At 43.1% G+C, this 21,899-nt stretch overlaps 2 protein-coding genes across 2 annotated transcripts in view; one reads left to right on the top strand and one right to left on the bottom strand.

Annotated features, from left to right (window-relative positions):
• cep89 (centrosomal protein 89) overlaps positions 1–21,899 on the bottom strand; it is a 62,948-nt gene that overhangs the window by 4,075 nt on the left and 36,974 nt on the right. The window contains exons 16-17 of the mRNA XM_061670028.1: positions 15,945–16,034; positions 147–295 (exon numbers count right to left, since the gene is read on the bottom strand). Coding sequence (XP_061526012.1) covers positions 147–295; positions 15,945–16,034 — 239 coding nt within the window. The remainder of the gene's footprint in view (positions 1–146; positions 296–15,944; positions 16,035–21,899) is intronic.
• Positions 202–9,514, top strand: zgc:165481 (uncharacterized protein LOC100073327 homolog). The gene is made up of 2 exons (XM_061670975.1): positions 202–403; positions 8,775–9,514. Exons 1-2 carry the CDS (start codon positions 364–366, stop codon positions 9,512–9,514), a joined length of 780 nt encoding a protein of 259 aa, XP_061526959.1. The 5' UTR covers positions 202–363.

Genomic DNA, 21,899 nt, shown 5'->3' with positions numbered 1-21,899 from the left:
CTCCTCCCTCCCCTCCAACACCATCAACTGCATCACTCTCTCTCCCTCTCACTCACTCCACCTCCCTCTAGTGCATCCTCCTCCTCTCGTCACTGCATCAATCACTCTTCCCTCTCCTCATTGGTTGCCTTTCTTACTCCTCCTACCGTTTGGACTGCAGCAGCCTCTCCTCTGCCTGCTGCCTCTCTCCCAGCAGCCTCTGGAGGTGGACCATCTCCCTGTGATGAGAGGCTGCCTTCCCCGCTGCCGCTTCCTCCAGCGCTGCCAGTCGGCTGGACGCCAGCCTGCGGTACACCTGAGATAGAGAGTGACACAATAAGAGAACGACACAACGAGAGAGAGAGATTACCATGAGGGAGGCGGATGCACATGGAGGACAACATAGCAGCAACAGCAAAGCGAGGTGAGTGCCGTTGCGTTATGTGCAGCAACAGATGTGCAGCAGACACACACACATGCTCAAACAGGTATTGCTGACCAACTGCCTCAAGTTGACATGATGATGTTTTTAAGTAGGAATTATTTTGAGCGTGCCGTATGGCATTTAGCATGTTTCTTAAAGCTGTGATTAGGCACCCTTTTGGAATCATATCCTTGCTTGTCCTCATTTCTGTCGGGTCGTGGGTGAGGAGCTGGAGTCTATCCTAGCTGACTTTGGTCAAGAGGCAGGGGACATTAAATCCACCCACAAATACAGATCCCTGCTGCAAAAATTAAAATGCCCCCCTCCTCCCAAAACTACAGTATGATCCTAAATCATCATTTCAATATTACTGTTACAAATAGCTTACAGACAAATTTATCTAAAGTAATGCAGCTGAAGTGTTCATGTACATGCTGCAAAGACTTACTTTCACTAGCAACCCAGGCTAAACTTAGCTCCTCTCCGACATACAAAGATGCTAATCTCCAACAACATAAGAGTGTGTCATGGTTTGCGACACGTTGGACCCCAAAGCAGCAAAGCAGGCAGGACAAATCTCAAAACGTGTTTATTTTCAAGAACACAAAAGAGGCAAACAGGGTCCACAGAAAACTAAATACTAAATTAACAAAAATCACAAAAAACAAGGTTCAAAGTAACAAAGAAACACTAGGTGTAAACTCAACCACAGCATAAAACAAAACATGACAAGAGACACATCTTTCAGCAACAGACCACAAATGACAATGAAGCAACAAGGACTGAGAGAAACTAGGGAACTAAATACAAGCAAACTGACGAGACAACGAGGAGCACCTGGACAAGACACAAGTGGCTGGAGGGAGCTGATTGGTTGACACAAGGTAGAGAGGACAACAGGTGAGAGACAACAAACGGATGAGCTGACAAGACATGAACAAACAGAAAAATTGGACAAATGCATGAAACAAAATAATCAGAACCAAGTCAACCACAACACAGACCATGAGAGAGTGTTTCCCCGCTTATTCTCGATGCGCTACTCGTGGACTTATGCACAGATTTTTGGGGGAACGCTATCCTCCATTATTTGTTGAAAACTCACCAATTCACTGTTTTTATGCTCATGTCAAAGCCTTGTATAATACAAAAGCCCATTTGGTGCCATATTGTTGCATCTTATTGTCAATGAACTACGTTGAAGTCATTTATGTATTTTTTTTATGTATTACTCGTGCACTCACTGTAGTTGTCTCGCCATGCTGCACTATTTGCATATACTGGCCACTCATGCCAGAGTAGCATCTGCTCCATTTGCACATGATTGAGGAGTATCTGTAACATTTGCACAACCAACATTGTCTCAGATGATCGCACTCCTCGTCACTTTAAACCGCATACACTCCTTGAAGTCTCAGCGCCTTTTGCACAATGGTCATTGCACCGGACTATCACAATATTAGACATTCGAACTGCTCTAAGTGCTAGAGGACTCTGCATCTTTTTGCACAATTGTTTTTTGTCAATGTCTTTATGTCTCCAAAGTGTTCTGTAAATTGACTGTCTGTTGTACTAGAGCGGCTCCAACTACCGGAGACAAATTCCTCGTGTGTTTTGGACATACTTGGCAAATAAAGATGATTCTGATTTAAGTGGATTCATGTAATGCTTTGCTGCCACCTACAAGCAATTATAAACCTTTTAGGGGGCCGTCAAGTACCGTAATTTCTCGTGTATAATGCGCACCCATGTATAATACACACCCTTAAAGTTGACCTCAAAATTCTGGAAAACCCTTCTACCTATGTATAATGCTTTTTTACAATGGATAATTTAGCTTCTACCCATATGATCAAAACATGAAGTATTATCTGTATTTTGTTAGTTTTCTTCAAATAATTATTCTGAAGTTAAGCACTTTATTTGAACACGTAATCCTTTTTTTAATTTACTTGCTCATATTTTGAGATTCACAGCCCTACTTTTATTTAGTAAATTAGAAAACACACAGTTGTGCTCATATTTTTGATTACCCAGGCAGAATTTGTAAGATGGGTGCAATTCCTTAAAGAAAACATGAAGGACCAGGCGAAACACATTTACTTTTATTTTAATGGAATTCAAATTAAACAGTCAAGCATTTCAGAAAAGCATTATCATTAAACAAAACATAACCATAAATAAATTAATGATGGATGTTGTTCAGTCATCAGTCATATTTAAAAAAAAAAAAAAAAAAAAAAAAAAACACAAATTCTGCCTGGGTATTTCAACTTATGAGCACAACTGTACGTACATATATGCAGTCATACGTACCCTCCGTCATATTGGAATGAAATGTGTAGGCTACACATTTTTTATAACCATTAGGTGGCGGTGGCATTTTGGAATGAAAGTGGACAGCTTTTTCATAACCTCTAGATGGCGGCATACATCTATAAAATGTGAAAGTTTTTTCCATTTGCCCCAATACCCATGTATAACGCGCACTATAGTAATTACGGTACTTGTAAACTTTTGCTACACAGTACTTCCACGACAACTTAATACTATCAGGGCTGTGGCGCTATCTTGTATCTTAGAGCATCATAGAGAGAGCACCAAAAACATGTCCAGATGATTTTTTCAGCAAATAGGTGATGACAGGTTCCACAGAAAAAAACATAAATACGTGATATTCATAAATTCATGAATAGGCAGGTGTTCACTTCACCGCTAAATTCTGGATAATTCACCAGCAAATCGGAGGGCATATACATAGACAAAGAAGCATCACCCCTACAGTATTCACATTTTAGAGTCTTCAGTGTGCCATGCATGTGTTTTTAAATATGGACCGAAGAGGGACCACCCTGAGAAAACGCAAACTCCATGCCAGAAAGATACAGCCAAAATTCTAACTCTGAAACTCAGAACTGTGAAGCAGACTTGCTTACCACTCACTCGCCTTGCTGCATGGAATCACTTAGTTTCTTCTTACCATTATTTTAAATCATCATCATTCATGGGTGTATTTCGTGGTGACTCATTAGGAATTTACAATTAAGAGACCCATCAGTGAAGTATATTCACTTACAATTTGGTGGCAATCGGGTAAGTTGTTCAAGGAGGAGTTTGTTCTTGTACAACCGCTGAAATTGGCCAAAATAGAAAAGGGCAGATTTAAACCAAAAGGGCTGACAACTTGTATGTCCTGTTCTTCAGATCGACTTTCCACCAGTCAAAAAGAAAATTGCCTGCTGTCAGAATGGAGAAAATGTCAGAATTTCTTTCCCCCCCCTCAGCATGACAGTTCAGAAAGAGGAATTTCTTTGCTCTCACTCAAATGAATGACACAATGCCTACTGAGATGTAGATTATTTGCATGAATACAACTGACGATTATTTAAATAAGCCATTTATTTGTCAATTAGTTTTTGATTAATCAATGAATAAGATAAAAAAAAATCCTTACCTATATTAAAAAACGACATTTCAAGTTGACAATGCAGAAAAAGCACAAACATAAATTGATTATGATTCAGTTACTATTTTGGGTCATAACAACAGTCAGAAAAGATGTGTCCACAGCATTCACCATGTTCACAGCTAAGAAGAAGTGGGACACTGAGAGGACCGAGGAGAGGCGAAAGGAATACATTGAGATGCGACACAGGGCAAAGGTAGGGGTGGCAAAGGCAAAACAAGAGGCATATGATGACATGTATGGCAGGTTGGACACTAAAGAAGGAGAAAAGGATCTATACAGACTGGCCAGACAGAGGGATAGAGATGGGAAGGATGTGCAGCAGGTTAGGGTGATTAAGGATAGAGATGGAAATACGTTGACTGGTGCCAGCAGTGTGCTTGCTAGATGGAAAGAATACTTCGAGGAGTTGATGAATGAGGAAAATGATAGAGAAGGGAGAGTAGAAGAGGTAAGTGCGGTGGACCAGGAAGTGGCAATGATTAGTAAGGGGGACGTTAGAAAGGCATTAAAGAGGATGAAAAATGGAAAGGCAGTTGGTCCTGATGACATTCCTGTGGAGGTATGGAAGCATCTAGGAGAGGTGGCTGTGAAGTTTTTGACCAGCTTGTTCAATAGAATTCTAGTGCGTGAGAAGATGCCCGAGGAATGGAGGAAAAGTGTACTGGTGCCCATTTTTAAGAACAAAGGTGATGTGCAGAGCTGTGGCAACTATAGAGGAATAAAGTTGATGAGCCACACAATGAAGTTACGGGAAAGAGTAGTGGAGGCTAGACTCAGGACAGAAGTGAGTATTTGCGAGCAACAGTATGGTTTCATGCCTAGACAGAGTACCACAGATGCATTATTTGCCTTGAGGATGTTGATGGAAAAGTACAGAGAAGGTCAGAAGGAGCTACATTGTGTCTTTGTAGATCTAGAGAAAGCCTATGACAGAGGACCCAGAGAGGAACTGTGGCACTGCATGCGGACGTCTGGAGTGGCAGAGAAGTATGTTAGAATAATACAGGACATGTACGAGGGCAGCAGAACAGCGGTGAGGTGTGCTGTAGGTGTGACAGAAGAATTTAAGGTGGACGTGGGACTGCATCAGGGATCAGCCCTGAGCCCCTTCCTTTTTGCAGTGGTGATGGATAGGCTGACAGATGAGGTTAGACTGGAATCCCCGTGGACCATGATGTTTGCAGATGACATTGTGATCTGGAGTGAAAGCAGGGAGCAGCTGGAGGAACAATTAGAAAGATGGAGGCATGTACTGGAAAGAAGAGGAATGAAGATTAGCCGAAGTAAAACAGAATATATGTGCATGAATGAGAGGGCTGGTGGGGGAAGAATGAGGCTACAGGGAGAAGCGATAGCAAGGGTGGAGGACTTTAAATACTTGGGGTCAACCGTCCAGAGCAATGGTGAGTGTGGTCAGGAAGTGAAGAAACGGGTCAAAGCAGGTTGGAACGGGTGGAGGAAGGTGTCAGGTGTGTTATGTGACAGAAGAGTCTCTGCTAGGATGAAGGGCAAAGTTTATAAAACAGTAGTGAGGCCAGCCATGATGTATGGATTAGAGACAGTGGCACTGAAGAGACAACAGGAAGCAGAGCTGGAGGTGGCGGAAATGAAGATGTTGAGGTTCGCTCTTGGAGTGACCAGGTTGGATAAAATTAGAAATGAGCTCATCAGAGGGACGGCCGAGGTTCGATGTTTTGGAGACAAAGTTAGAGAGAGCAGACTTCAATGGTTTGGACACGTCCAGAGGAGAAATAGTGAGTATATTGGAAGAAGGATGATGAGGATGGAGCTGCCAGGCAAGAGAGCTCGAGGAAGACCAAAGAGAAGGTTGATGGATGTCGTGAGGGAAGACATGATGGCAGTTGGTATTCGAGAGGAGGATGCAGGAGATAGGCTTACATGGAAAAGGATGACGCGCTGTGGCGACCCCCTAAGAAGATGACGTGCTGCCTACATGAGTGAAAATGCTTTTCTTGTCTTTACAGGCACTTTCTTTCCCTGTACGCTGGGCTCCACCTCTAAAAGGAGAGCCCACTTGCCAATGACCTTGCTGGATTTCATTGCCAAGTACTTGTATTGTGTAATGACAATGTAGCTGAATCTAATCTAATCGAAAATAAAGTTAAGTGTAATCAATAAAGAAAAACCTTCAGTGCATAAGTATTAGCAGCACCTCACATTTTACAAGTTTTGGTCTGTTACAGCCTTATTAAATTCTACAGACAACATCCACGTACAATGACAACATAAAACTTAATTTTTTTTTTTTCATTTAATTTTGAAAAAAAAAATAAAAAATACAATGAATCCTCGCATAGATGCGGTTTGGCATTCATGAATTCGCCTAATTGCAGATTTTGGGGGTTGGAGGAAGGGGGGAGGATTTGGGGGAACTATGTTATTTGCTGTTTTTGTGCTCAGGCCAAAGCTATGTCTAATACAAAAAAATAATTTTGAATGTTAATGCCTCAAGCCACAAGCTTTGGTCACCCATTTTTGGTCAGTTTTGTCCATTCCTTTGTACAACTTTAGCACATTATTTCCCCCTTACATTTCGGTCTAATTCCCAAATCAGGGGGCTTGGAATTTTACAGTGGCCGCTCTATTATAAATTATATTACTATAATTCTTCTTTAGACATTTTGAAAGTAATCCAGATGAGCACAAGGAAAACCAGTCAGTGTCTGGTGTGACCACCATTTGCCATCACGCAGTGCAACACATCTCCTTTGCATAGTTGATCAGGTCGTTGATTGTAGCCAATGGAATGTTGGTCCACTGCTTTTCGATGGCTGTGGGAAGTCGCTGGATATTGGCAGGAACTGGAACACGCTGTCGTATACGCCAATCCAGAGCATCCCAAACATGCTCAATGGGTGACATGTCCGGGGATTATGCTGGCCATGCAAGAACTGGGATGTTTTCAGCTTCCAGGAATTGTGTGCATATCCTTGCCAATTGGGGCCGTGCATTATCATGCTGCAACATGAGCTGATGGTCATGGATGAATGGCACAACAATGGGCCTCAGAGATACTCGTCACGGTATCTCCGTGCATTCAAAATGCTAAAATATATTTGCTGTTAGTTATCCACGTACCGGCAAAGCAATTAAAGGATCCATCTTCTATATCTGATTTTATGAGCCATTCAGTTTCACAGTACATGCAGGTCCATGTGTACTCAGACTTGTACAGCCTTAATCTTTGAGACACTCAACTCAAATTTTATTTATAGAGCACTTTGAAATAGTGAGTAACTTCAGATTTTTTTTAAACCACAGCTTGAACATCAATAATAAAATAAAATTTAAAAAAATACAATATAAAATGTGAATGTGCAAATTCTGATGTTGCAGTTTGTGTGTGCGTGTGTGTGTGTTTGTTTGTTTGTCAAAACAGCTGTAATTTACTGCACGGTGTGTTCTAAAATTACAAGTGAGCTGAAATATCCACATTTCGGCAGACAGTCCCAGACAAATACTACAATACATGAAAGCTGTTGTTTTTGTTCGTCTAAATGTAAACACAAGTAGCGCGCCGTTGCCTTCATGGTAAGGACAACCTTCCCAACATGGCTGCCACGTAGGCACGACAATTAGTGGGGCTGGCTTATCTAGTGTTAATACCTATGCCTGGGAAGCCCAATAGAAGACGTGTTAGGTCATGTGACTTTCTTGTGTCATTTGATTGGAGAACTAGACTTAAACGTCACGAGCGCTGAAACTGGATTGGCGCAAACAGCGCCTGATGTGGAAGTCGAAGATATACTCTCGCGCACAAAGTCGTTGATAAATAAGCAATAATTGATCAATAAAAGTAGCGAGCCACATTTAGATCATTGTAACTGAGTAAGAGTACCATTACCTCTTAACAGCAGAAGCGGCGGAAGGGTTTTTTCTGGTCTCGTCAACTCCTGTGACAGGCGGAATCTCAGGCCAATGCGCTCCCATATTTGTCCGCCGTGGAGGAATATTCACAATTACATCTGTGTGTGGATGTGTTGAATGGATCTAGCGGCCAGTGTTCAAGGAGTACGAAACAGCCTATGACGTCAGCGACGGCGACACCCCCCCAGGAAAAACTCATCCGGATCTATACGATTCACGTAAATGTCCAATTTTGAGTTCAAAACGGTGAATTTCGGCAAAAGGCGACTGATTTGCATGTAGTCAAGTAAACTTAAAATGCTGTATTTAAATCCTTTATTAAGGGTGGGGGGGACTATTCAAAGTTACCAGGCCCTGTGTGAAAAAGAAATGGTCTCCTAAACCGATTGGTTTGGCCATCCTCAGCAGCAACAACTGAAATCAAGCATTTTCTGTAACTGGCAATGAGTCTTTCACATCTCTGGGGAGATATTTTGGCCCACTCTTCCTTGCAGAATTGTTTGAATTCAGCAAAAATCTAGTTTTTTCGAGCATGAACAGCCTTTTTAAGGTCATGCCACTGCATTTCAATCGGATTCAAGTCTAGACTTCGACTAAGCCATTCCAAAAACCTGAGTGTCATTAATTCTCAATCTGCGGCACGTTGACCGACTGGTTAGCACATCTGCCTCACAGTTCTGAGAACCAGAGTTCAAATACGGCCTCGCCTGTGTGGAGTTTGCATGTTTTCCCCCCGCCTGTGTGGGTTTTCTCCGGGTACTCCGGTTTTCTCCCACAATCACAAAAACATGCATGTAGGTTAGTTGAAGACTCTAAATTGCCTGTAGGTGTGACTGTGACTGCGAATGGTTGTTTGTTTATATGTGCCCTGTCATTGGCTGGCGACCAGTTCAGGGTGTACCCTGCCTCTCGTCTGAAGATAGCTGGGATAGGCTCCAGCACGCTCGCGACCCCAGTGAGGATAAGCGGTAAGCAAAATTAATGAATGAATAATTCGCATTCTGTCTCCTACAGAGCATGACTGGAAGATGAGCTGCCCTCAGGCTGAGTTAGAGGAAAAGGAACACCCTTTGTCCGAGGAGTTAGAGTGTAAAATCTGCTACCAGCGCTATAATGCACACAGTCGCCGACCCAAACTCCTGGACTGCCTCCATCGGGTATGTGCCGGCTGCCTGGTCAAGATCCTGTATGTCGCTGACGGCGCGGGCTGCATCTGCTGCCCCTTTTGTCGCCATCAAACGCAGATCAGCGAGTACGAGATATCGGCCCTGCCCGATGACACCAACGTCATGTCCCGATTAACGCTACATGACAAATCCTGGAAATCTGACCACAACCGAGAGGTGGTCCTCTCTCCGAAGAGCTTCTTCTCCTGCAGCCCGTCCGGCGACTTGTCCAACTGCCTCTTTATCACCATCATGGAAGTCCAGAGGGAGCCCCAACGCTTCCCAAATCCCAACAGCAGCTCCGACACGGAGGACAATGTGGACTCGCTTTCGGTGAGTTCCAATGGGCAGGTGGACCAGGACTCTCTGACCAAGTTCTGCAATCATGTCCCACGTATCTTGGTGTGGCTGCTGGGCTTCTTGTACTTTGGCTCCCTACCACTTGGGATTTACTTGCTGGTAATCCAGAGAGTGACTCTTGGCATCGTGTGCGTCAGTTTGGTGCCATCCAGTCTGACGGTGTGTCTGGTCTATGGCTTCTGTCAGTGCTTGTGCCAAGGCATGTGCAACTGCTACTCCAGGAGATGAATGCCAGCCAATCAAAACCGGTGGTGGTAATATAGATGGAAACAACAAATAGCATCAATCAGTTATGTTTGTGTATTTAAAGGCATCTGGAAGAGGTGGTCCATCTTAATAGACTCCAGATGTATTTCCACATAATAGTTAAAAAAATAAAGAAATGCAGATTCATTTCTAAAACAGTGTAGATAACAAAAGATCCTGGCCTGATGAATGTGATTTACCGAATGCTTTTGACATTTCCTATTAAGATTTTTAAAATAATCCCTATTGTGGCAAAGCCCTTTCCTGTGTAATGCTCAAGTTAATTTCAATGGAGGTTTTTTTTCCCCCAACGCATTTGATTTTCTTGTCTTTCTGTGAAACTGCTAATAACTACAGCTTAGTGAGTACCACATTGATTAAATAAATTTGAATTTTTTTCTATAAGTGTTTATGAATCATTGATTCATGCTGCATAAATGTGGTCATTTGTCAAGAGTATTTTTGAGCATGCAACATTCATAAACAGGAGTAAAAATACACTTACACAGACGAACAGTTTCAAATCAGCTTTCCAAAGCAACAAAATAAACACCCAATTGAGTAACTGACCGACCGACCAAGTAAACAACCAAGACTAATTGACCAACTGAACAACTAATTAACTGACTACTGACTCAATTAAACTCAGAAAAACTAATCAACTAATGAAAAATACAGCTTACCAAACAGCCAACTAACTCAGTAACCTATTTAACAAATAACTAACTAACTGAACAACCAAGTAAACAATGAACCAACCGACTAACTGACCAACCAACTACTAAACTAACCAACAGCTAACTAATACAAACCAGCTTTCAAACTGACCAAAAATAACTAACTAAATAACTAACTAAACAACGACCTAACCAACAATAAATTTACTGAACAAATTAACAACCAACCAGCCGACTAACTGACCAACTGAACAACCAATTCACTGTAAGTACTACTGGCACACTGGTCTGCCCAACACTGGAGCTCAGCAGACCAGAGGACTACCTTCACCCCTTGCATCAAATCCTCTGGGAAAGACAGAGCTCTCTAGCGACCCCAGTGAACCTATGCAGCTGGGAAGGGCCAAACTGACATCTGAGGAGCGCCAGAGACGCTTGCATGACAGTTGATGCTTCTACTGCGGGGAACTGGGACATCTTCTGACAGATTGCTCAACAAGAGTCGGGAAAAGGAGGGCACTGGTAAGTCACTTACAGTACTCCGACTACCTCTCTCGCACCTTGCCACAAGCAGCTATGAAGGCTCATGAACAGAGACGCTTGGTGTATTGATTGACTCTGGGGCTTGCCAGGCTAACACAAACGGCGCACTGCTAATGCTCGCTGACCAGGTAAACAAACTTGAAAATAAGCACCCTGATTCACCCGTCATTATTCTTGGGGAACAAGCAGCACATTGACTGTTCCACCAGGGAAAACAACATTCGAGACATGGGGTGTGCAAACATTTTGGCTCAGGGGCCACATTGACTTCTAAAATTTGACAGGCGGGCCAAACCAGGACCAGATGCTTACATATAAAAAATAAACCCAATAAAAAGGCATTGTAGTGTTAATACTTATATTTTAATGGGAACAGTGTTGTTTTGTTGATCACCTTTTTTTTTGCCAGTGCATCAAAGTCAGAACACATCTGAGGTGTTTATCACTCAGCTGGGATCTGTAGGTTCTTTTGTTGGTGTTCATCACACTAAAAGTCTGTTCACATACACATGTAGAGCCAAACACCAACATCTTCTGGATTTTTAGCCATTTGTCTGCGCTTAATGAAACATAAAACTCATCCAGTTTGAGAGTTAAACTCTTTTAAGACAGTATCACATTGGAGATCAATCAGTTCCATCTGCAGCTCCCGTGGCGCTGTTTCAGGGTCTTGTGTGACTGAATCTTGGATGGCAGTTTGTCAGATAAAGGTGTTTTGCTGAGCCTGCAAGCTTGATTTGAACAGGTGAGCCGTAGCCTTTGACCGGACTTCAGTGAAAAAGTATTTAGTAGTCCATTCTATAGTAAACACTCTGCACTCACTGTTGACTTTTATTTTCTTTGGCCAACTCATGGTTGAAGAAGGGTTCAGGGCAGTAGCAGAGTAAAAACAGAACAGCCAAAGTCAAGTCAATGTATCACTGTACCTACTGCGCTACCTGGTGGAACCACTGGGCATTACAGCACAACCTGGTGGAACCATGGGCATTACAGCATAACCTGGTGGAACCACTCGGCATTACAGGACAAGGTCAAATTAATGCAGTCATGATTTTGATGTGATTTGGGTAATTCTGTACCAATCTTTGGCGGGCCAGATTGAAATGATCAACGGGGCTGATGTGGCCCGCGGGCCGTAGTTTGCCCACCCCTGTTCTAGACCACTGCTACACCAAGCTAAATAACACATACTGTCTCTGGGCTCGTCTAATCACTGTTTAATTCACCTAATACCAAAATACAGGCACAAACTTAAATGCGTGTAGCCTGCAGTGAAAACAGTGAAGTAGTGGACCAATGAAGCAAAGATGGAACTTCAACTTGCAGCCTGGATGAATATATGGACAGTGTCACATCCTACATCAGTTTCTATGAAGATGTGTGTGTACCAACAAAGACATTTCGCACGTTCAATAACAACAAGCTGTGGTTCACTGCCAAATTTCAGCAACTTTGCCAGGCTAAAGAGGATGCCTATCGAAGTGGGGACAGAGTCCTGTACAATCGAGCTAGAAACCAGCTCACAAAAGAAATTAACATCTCAAAGAGAAATTATGAAGAAAAGCTAGAAAAACTGTTTACTGCTAACAACTCTAAACCAGTCTGCCATAGATTACAATCGCAAACCAGCTACAAGCGACCCAGCCCCCAAGCGGAGAACAATAAAGGACTGGCTGACGACTTCACCTTCGACTGCAGATTTTAAAAGGACACCTTCACATTCCACAACCACCCAACCGCACCATCACAGACCTCTGACTCCCCTTTCTGCGTTGACCATCCATGAACAGGATGTGAGACGTATCTTCAAATAACAAAAGACCAACAAAGCGGCGGGCCCAGACCTTGTGTCCCCATCCTGCTTCAAAGTCTGTGTGGACCAGCTCACGCCAGTCTTTACAGAGATTTTCAATAAATCTCTGGAACTGTGTGAAGTTCCATCCTGTTTCAAACGCTCCACCGTCATCCCAGTCCCCAAGAAACCTACAATCTCGGGTCTGAATGACTACAGGCCTGTTGGCCTGACATCTGTGGTCATGAAATCCTTTGAACGCCTAGTGCTGGACCACCTCAAGAGCGTCACAGAATCCCTGCTGGACCCCCTGCAGTTTGCCTACCAAGCAAACAAGTTTGTAGATGACGCAGTCAACATGGGACTGTACTTCATCCTAGAATACCTTGATGGCGCGGGGATCTACGAGAGGATCCTGTTCATGAATTTCACCTCTGTGTTCAACACCATCATCCCCGAACTCCTCCCCTCCAAACTTCTCCAGCTCAACGTCTTGCCTGCCATTTGCTAGTGGATTTACAGCTTCCTGACGGGCAGGGCATAGCAGGTGACACAGCACTTCATCCACATGCGCTATCAGCACCGGGATGCCCTAAGGATGTATCCTCTGCTGCTCTTCTCTCTCTACACAAACGACTGCACCTCAACACACCCAGGTGTCAAACTCTGAAGTTTACATACGACACCATTGTCATCAACCTCACCAAAGATGGTGACGAGTCTGCATATTGACAGGAAGTGGAGCGGCTGGACCTTTGGTGCGGCCAACACAACCCGCAGCTGAACACGCTCAAGACTGTAGAGATGAACATGGACTTCAGGAAATATCCTTTCCCACAGTTGCCCCTCACGCTGTCCAACTGCCCTGTGTCAACCGGCGAGACTTTCAAGTTCCTGGGAATTACAGTTTGTCAAGACCTGAAGTGGGAGACCAACATTAACTCCATCCACAAAAACACCCAGCAGAGTATGTACTGCCTGCGGCTTCTGAAGAAGCATTTGCACAATTGTCACTGTTAACAGATTATCGCTCTATTAGGCATTTCTAACTGCTCTAAATTGCAAAAGGACTCTGCATAATTTGCACAATTGTCAAAACAAAAAAAAAAGCCTCAGCATTACCACATTACTGGTAACCTTTCATTGTCCAGTGACTCTCCGTAGTGTGTTTATATGTTTTTATGTCAAGTATTTTTTTGTCAAAATTGCTGCCTGTTGTCGTACTGGAGCGACTTCAACTACCGGAGACAAATTCCTTTTGTGTTTTTGACATACCTGGCAAATAAAGATGATTCTGATTTTACTTTTTCGGGACCAAGGTTTCACTGTTTTTTTGCAACAAACTTGTGACTCTGTCGTTGCCTTGCAAGTGCTTCTTTACTTTGTCTTATTTTGTCCTTTGGATTAATGTGTTATACTGTCATGAACGGAACAGAGGCTAGGACCCAAAAATGCAAGACTCCAAAACAAAAACTCCAAAGAGAGACGTTTAATAGACGGGCATAGGTCGGTACACGGGCAGGCAATCCAAGAAGGGCAACAGTATCCAAGAACATGAGGCAAAGAGGCAAGGTCGATAATCAGAACAGGGTCAAAGTCTTACTGTGAGTCTGTGACAAGGAATGCTGGAACGTGACGACAAGGTACAACGAACTGGCAACGAGTGGGAATGAGACACGAGGTTAAATACAATCGGTAATTAGGTATGAACGAGGCACAGGTGGTGAAGATGCTCACAGGAGCAGGTGTGTGAGAAACGAGAGAGAGGAAGACAAAACCTGGAACACACGCGCACACACACACACACACACATGACATACACAGCACAATGCACAAATCTTCAAGACACTGATCACTGTACTGGCTAAGTGGGACCTAGCCTTACTTACTTACTTGAAAAGTCTTGAGTCTGCGTTGATTGCTATGCTTTCCAAACTGAGCCTTCCAAACCACATATTCCACTAATCTGCTCTCAAGTTCACACAGATAGGCTTCATGTACGTAAATAATGCTTACTGGGAGACAAACAAAATGTTGGTCCTCACTGCAAAGTCATGGTGTGCGAGCGCAGTAATGATTGGCAAGCGGATGCTAATGATCCTTAATTGGAGTCAGTAGCCTGCATAACAAACTGCTCCTGTTTCCTTTCAGCGTGCTGATTGTGCTCGTTTGGCCTCTGCACAGTTTCCAAGGACCTTGGAGGGATAATGAGCTCCGTCGAGAGATGGCTGTTTGGCGACTACCGGGGTTTATCAGTTGTGTGGCAACCGACAAAACAGGGCTAAGAAGCGTGGCAATCAATACGGAGAAAATCTGTTTGCACTGCCTTGTATTGTTTGTGGAGGTGCAAATAGATCAGGGGTCAAGGGCCACATTTGCGCTCAAGGGCCACATTTGATTTTTAAAAAGGACATAACATGGACATAGCTTTGCTATTTAATCCACAGTTAAATTATAAATTCCAAATATAGTTAAGTATTGTTGTAAACCAACACACAAGTATGCTTTCATATACTGTATTTCCATGGCTTGCCAGTGGCTGCCCAGCTGGGTCGCTCGCTCAAAACATGGAAATCGCCTTCCAGCAGTGTGTGAAAGCTAATGTGTACCGAGTCATCCTCTACGAAATGGGCCGGACACAGCACAATTCTGGTTCTGAAATGCTGAGAAATTTCTCCCAAAATAAATTGAAGCCATTTACTTCACCTGACAAAGTGATGCAAAGCTTGCCATGAGAAGCAGCCACGTTGTCACTCAGCAATTTTTCCTGAGTGGGCGTGTACCAACCACGAAGTGGGCAGGCATTTGAATAATGAGTGTGACTTCTACTTCACCCGCGCCCCTAGTGAGGATAAGCGGTAAAGAAAATGGATGGATGGCTACTTCTACTTCACAACAACTGCAAATTGAAATCCACCCGTTTTGCAGTTTGGTGTTCAAAGGCTTTTGCATTCAATCGACAAACTGCATAGATGTCAAACTTCAACCGGGTCATAAACACATTTTGACGTATGTTATGCATAAAACAGTGGAAATAGGATTTTGACAGAACGGGACCTTCAATGGGATAAATGAACACACATTTATTTAAAAAAAAAAAAAAAAAAAAAAAAAAAAAAAAAAATCAATACATTTTAATTAACTATTTAATAAAACAAATGCCAAAATTAAACACTTATCCAATTGTTTATTTCACTAATAATGCTATTTTAGTATGTACAAGAAATACATTATTTAATGAGATTAATCAATTAAAAGTAAAACATTTTGAAAAAAAAAAGATGCAGTTATTATTAAAGGACTCTTGCTAATGTAAAGGCTCAGTGGGCTGTATTAAATAGAGTGGGTCATATGTGGCTCATAGTAATAGTTTTCACATACCTGTAATAGAGCAACTCACCTTGACACGCTCCTGCAGCTTCCCAAATCGGACGGTGCCGCTCAGGATACTGCCAATGAATCCTTGCTTTTCCTGCTGGAGTATGGAGGCCTGAGGAGGAAGAGCAACGGTGACAGATCTGTGAGAATCAGGCAAAAGTTAAGCAACAGAGGCTTGAAGAGATAGTGACACCCTGCTGATTCTAAACTAACCATTCGTGAACTCACTTACTTTTCTGTGGAACCTGAAAACCACTCTTATTTATGCCCATATGCATATTTTTATACTCCTTCTGTAACGCCCTAAGATGGCACGAACAGCAGCATGACAGAAGATTCAAGTTAAGGTCCGACAGTCAGGCAAGGCAGTTGACAGTGGAGGAAGCAGGGTAGTATACTTTTCAGGATGATGCACAGAAAGGTCTGGATCGCCGTTGGCAGTGGTGGAAATTAACAGCTGATCAGATAATAATGGCTACATAGGTGCTCAACATACAGTTAATGCCCAACTAAAGATAAAAACTCATTTGCGATATATGAATGTAAAAAATGTGATATATGGATCACTGAGTGGAATGGTGCTCAACTGGCAAGCATGTCCGCTTCACAGTTCTGAGGTCTCTGGCTCAAATCCGGCTTCCCTGTGTGGAGTTCGTATGTTCTCCCCGTGCCTGCATGGGTTTTCTCCCACATTCCAAAAACTATACTCTAAATTGTCCGTAGGTGTGGATGGTTGTTTGTTTATATGTGCCCTGTGATTGGCTGGCATCCAGTACAGGGTGTACCCCACCTCTGCCCATAAATCAGCTGAGATTGACGCCAGCACACCCGCGACCCTATTGAGGATAAGCAGTTAAGAAAATGGATGGATCACTGAGTCAAAAATATTTTCAAAAATTTTGCCAATACGAGGTAACAAAGACACATTTTAAAGAAGCTTTAGCCCTGTTTAAAGGTAGCGGTATGTCTGTTTTTATATCCGGACCCATCCCCTCCTTCGGCTGCGGTGTCGAATGTTTCCCCAGGCTCCTCAGCCTGAACACTTGGCTCTTGTCCACCTGCTCCTCCATAGGTTTTTGTTTTATCGATAATTTTAATTTATTCTGGAATCACTCCTCATTTTTTAGACCCGATGGTGTTCACCCATTCCGATTAGGAGGCAGTGTTTTAGCAGATAATATCAAATACGCAGTCCTAACCACTACACCTGAGTGACTAGTTTCCATCTCCTCACCGCACACCTGCCAACCTACTTTCTCTTCCCCTCCCATGCTGACAAGAATCTCTGTTACAATTCCTTTCATCATATCCCCTGCATCCACTAACCCCTCAGTGTGTCACTCCAATAGTCACTTCCCATATATTCGGCTGGCAATGCTGAACGTGTGCTGCCTTTTAAATAATGTTTTTATTATAAATGACTTGATTTTAGACAACAAGCTAGACAGCATCCTTTTAACAGTGACATGGCTTGTCACCAACACACCGATTGTTCTCACCTAGTGAGGATAGGTGGTACATAAAATGGATGGATGGAATTTAAACAACACGTCACAGCCAACTAACAACAGAGGACACACCCTAGACCTGGTCTTAACCCATGGCCTGTCCACTGGTGTGTCCTCTGTTGTTAACCTGGCTGTGTCTGACCACTACTGTGTGTATTTTAACATTACCAGTTTTACCAATCAGGAGGACTCGGGAAAGAAACGCTACCTTACCTCTGAAGTGGCTGCAAATTTTATTGAGATTTTACAGAGCACACCTGCTGAAGTTTGACCTGCATTTTGTGATTTCATTGTTGATCATTTTAACAGTAAAGTAAAATCAACACGAGACTCACTGGCTCCACCTTTACGTAAAAACATAGAAAACCAACCCAACACCACCATGGAGAAACAACACCATCAAACAGTTGAATAGTAACGCAGGACTGCGGAGAGGAGGTGGAGAGTCAACTTAGTCCATTATGAAATATTCAGTGAACAACTAGAAACAGAATAAAACAGTTAAACAAGCATGCATATCACATTTTTCAAATCTAATCACAACTAATAAAAACAATCCCAAATGATTATTCTCAACAATGGATCTTTTAACCAACAGCAATTTTAACAAATTCTCTTAAGATATCAGCTGATATCAGCCTCGTCCAGTCCACTTCGGAAGTAAGATTGCTGCTATTAGAGCCAGTCTTTTATCTCAACAAGATGTAATTTTTAACAGTCCTGGACAGTCGCTTTTTTCAGAGGAAACACTGGAAAGCTTTGACCTGGTAGACGCTAGTACACTTTGTCAAATTTTAAACACAACAACCTGCCTCTTCGATGCGATTCCCACATCACTTTAAAAAATATTTTATAAATTCTTTGAAAAACAAATTTTAAACTTTGCTAATTGCTCTCTTCTGAGGGGTGTCTTCCCTACTGCCTTCAAAACAGCGGTGGTGAAGCCCCTTCTGAAGAAGAGCAATTTAGATCCCAACGTTTTTAATTACATGCCTGTACCCAACTTACCATTTTTAAGTAAAGTTTTAGAGAAACTGTTTTTTAAACAAATAAATAGTATTTTAGAGAAAAATCGATCTGTTTTAAGGATGACCCACACTACTGAGACAGCCCTTTTAAAGATTATAATGACATCAGGTGTAATGCAGAGTTGCTGACGCAAGCTTTTATCTCGTCATCTAGATCATTGTAATGTCTCGCTCTCTGGTCTTCCAAAAAACTCTATTGCTAATCTGGTGTTACTGGAAAAGGACCAGAGGGCAGGCGCACATTACACTGCTTTTAAAAATCGCTGCATTGGCACCCCACAAGAAGGCGTCTCCTTGTGGGGAGACGCCTTCTCTAGGGCCGAGGTTGTCCTCCTTGGGGTTAACTCCCTTCTCTCGTTTCACAGCTGAGCTGGGTGGAGGCAACAATAAAGGCATGAAGCACCGATTTATTGCTTTAATGGCTTTATTAGCTCCTCTGCACATTCACCGTCAACTACTACTACTACTACTACTCTTCCCCAGTTGCCGTCACTACACTTGCTACTGTACACACTCACACTTGTGCGCACTTCTTCCTCCTTCACATTCCCGCCGGACGACGCCTGCGCAGTCCCGTCTCGGTCACACATCTTGATGGCCACGCCAACACACACTGAGCTTGCTGTCACAATCACGTGGGACAATACCCGTAACAGAAGTATTACGATGTAAATTTCTACTTTAACGGTGAAATCCGACTTACGCGGAAATTACGTTACGTCGCCAGCGTAGGAACGGAACTTGTTCGTAAATCGAGGACTTCCTGTAGCTACAAAATGGAAACAACTCTACAGTAAAACTCTAGACAGGGATCTCGTTTGATGTGCGTCAATCTGTGTCAGAGGACACAATGCTATCTGGCGTATAATTTTTTTCCCTCAGGGTGTTACTAATTTGCTTACATATGTGCCCTAATTTCAGAATGGTGTGGCAAAAATAAATTAAAAAGAGGGTCCACCTGTACAACCACCAATTTGAGGAGGAAGAAGAAAGAAAAAAAACATCTCTGTGACTTAAAAGCAGACATGAAATCCCACCCCACCCAATCGAGAGGCGGGGTCGGGCCCAGGAATCCACCTGAGAACGTTCCGGTTCACGGGACAACTCCCACACTGAGGGATCCAGGGTGGTCCACCGGCCCCAACAAGGCCACCCGGACGAGGCTGCAGGGACCAAACACCACCCTCCCTGCCATCCTCCACCCCACCGGCCCACCACCACACACCATCCCACGCGCTTCGCCCCACCCACAGGAGAGCGAGACGCCCCACACCAACCCGCTATGCCCGCAATGTAGCCAGTCCAAGCCCACCCTGAAGGAGAGACAGTGTCCCGTTTGGTAGAAAGGGCGGATAGGGGCGGCGACAAGGGAACGATAAGGGGGGCAACACGGAAAGCAGCCACGGGGCGTGAAAGAGGAGCCCCCACACCAAGCAGCCATCCAGCCAGAGGCGCCTGGCCCGAGGAGCACTGCCATGAGCCCAGTGAGAACCCACCTCCCTCCTGTTACTATGACTGCCAGATCCCTGACTGGCGGTCATTGGCCCTACCCCGTGTATAAGTGGTCCCTGAGTGGTGTGGTGCATTAAAAGCAGGGCTGCCAGGCACTGCTGCCCCGCAGCCAAAACCTCACCAAAGGTCAAACAAGCAGCAACTTTACATCACAATGAATTGGGACAGAATTACCCAAAACATCTCACAGTATCACAAACACTAACCTTGTGTCTCCCCGTGACCTTCGTGAGGATAGCCGGCTCGGAAAATGGATGGATGGATAACCTTGTGTCTCATCGGTGTGTAGGTAATGGACTTAATGTTTGTAGAGCATTTGGTTACATTCATTACTCTTTTTCGTTTTACTTTTGTTTTTACCGGTGTCATGTGAAGTTATTTTTCATGCCAAAATGCTGAGTTTTGGTGCGAACCTTTCAAAATAAAAGGCTACATGCTTAAAACAGGAAGTCAAGTTAAAACTTGCACATCACCATTTTTGTCACTACATATATTTCCAAAGGTGCTATTGACATGAACATTTCACCAGATGTTGGGAACAACTCAAGTAACCCATACATAGAAAGTACAACAAATAAGATCAGAAATTAAGTTGTGTGTTATAATGTGAAATGACACAGGGAAAAAGTATTGAACACATGAAGAAAGGGAGGTGCAAAAAGGAGGTGCATGGAAAGAAAATCTTTTTGAGGTAAGGTTTTCATTTTCATTGTGGCTATTCTTCCAAGTAGTGATATAGGCAAGTCATTCCAGCGTATTAAGTCATCTGTGATTTTTTTACAGAAGTGGTGTGTAATGTAGATTGCATAGCTCTGTGAGTTTTGGCGAAATATTAATACCTAAATACTTAATGTTTCCTATAGGAATGGCGTAATCTGGGATTTAATATGCAGGATTCCACGAGTTTGCTGTTATTGGGATTATTGTTGATTTTGTCCAGTCCAGAGTAATCTGATAATTATGAAAATGTTTTGAGACTGACGACATCTTGAAGAGATGACTTGGGTTTCTGTAACTTGTTGTGCTGTTAATAATGTTGCTATACTGTAGGCGCTATCGATCAATGCAAACTAAAACAAGCAGACATTCCAACAGCTTCTTCCCTCTTGCCATTAAATTGTTAGAGGCTGAGTGACTCTCCGTAGTGTGTTTTTATGTTTTTACGTGTCAAAAGTATTTTTTGTACAAAATGGCTGTCTATTGTCGTACTGGAGCGGCTCCAACTACCAGAAACTATTTCCTTGTGTGTTTCTGACATACGTGGCAAATTAACAGGATTCTGATTCTGCCTACTCACATTTTGAAGACGACGCGCGCGCGCACACACACACACACACACACACAAATGGCACCCATTATGTTCCATCTGGCCCGGTGTGTGTCAGTCTGACCTTCTACACATGACGGGGCTGCCGCTTTTTAGCTGAAAAGTCTGAATGTGTTGACATTTAAAAGCATCATGGCCATGCACACACTGCAGTCCTGTGTTCTACAGCGACACAATTGCCACAAAAACAAGGACTCCATAATGGAACACACAAAAAAGTGTTGTCTTTTTCTTTATTGTGGACTGAAAAGATTTGAGTTTGACACCAAACTATGAATATGAGCTGTGATTTACATGTTTACAAACATACCAATTGGGCCCATATTTTTTTCATACCTTCCGATCAAAGTCAGCAAAGGCCCTGATTAGCTGACATTTTCAAAAAATTGTCCTCAGCAATTAGTCTGTGGTGTAGGGTAGTTAAGAGTTATTTACCCCTCCTAATCGACTCAGAAATCAATTGGGGCCAACAACCGTCATTGTTAAAACTCTGGTCAATATTTATAATTGTAAATCCTTTATGTGTGGTCAACACAGAGTTTGGCCAGGTCATGGATTCTGCGATTGTGGTGTATGGTGGATAACGCAAAGAAAACCCACAC

This window comes from Phycodurus eques, chromosome 2 (assembly GCF_024500275.1).
Source record: "Phycodurus eques isolate BA_2022a chromosome 2, UOR_Pequ_1.1, whole genome shotgun sequence".
In the NCBI taxonomy this organism is placed as follows: domain Eukaryota; kingdom Metazoa; phylum Chordata; class Actinopteri; order Syngnathiformes; family Syngnathidae; genus Phycodurus; species Phycodurus eques.
The sequence above is the reverse complement of the archived record's forward strand: the minus strand, read 5'-3'. Positions and strand labels throughout refer to the sequence as shown.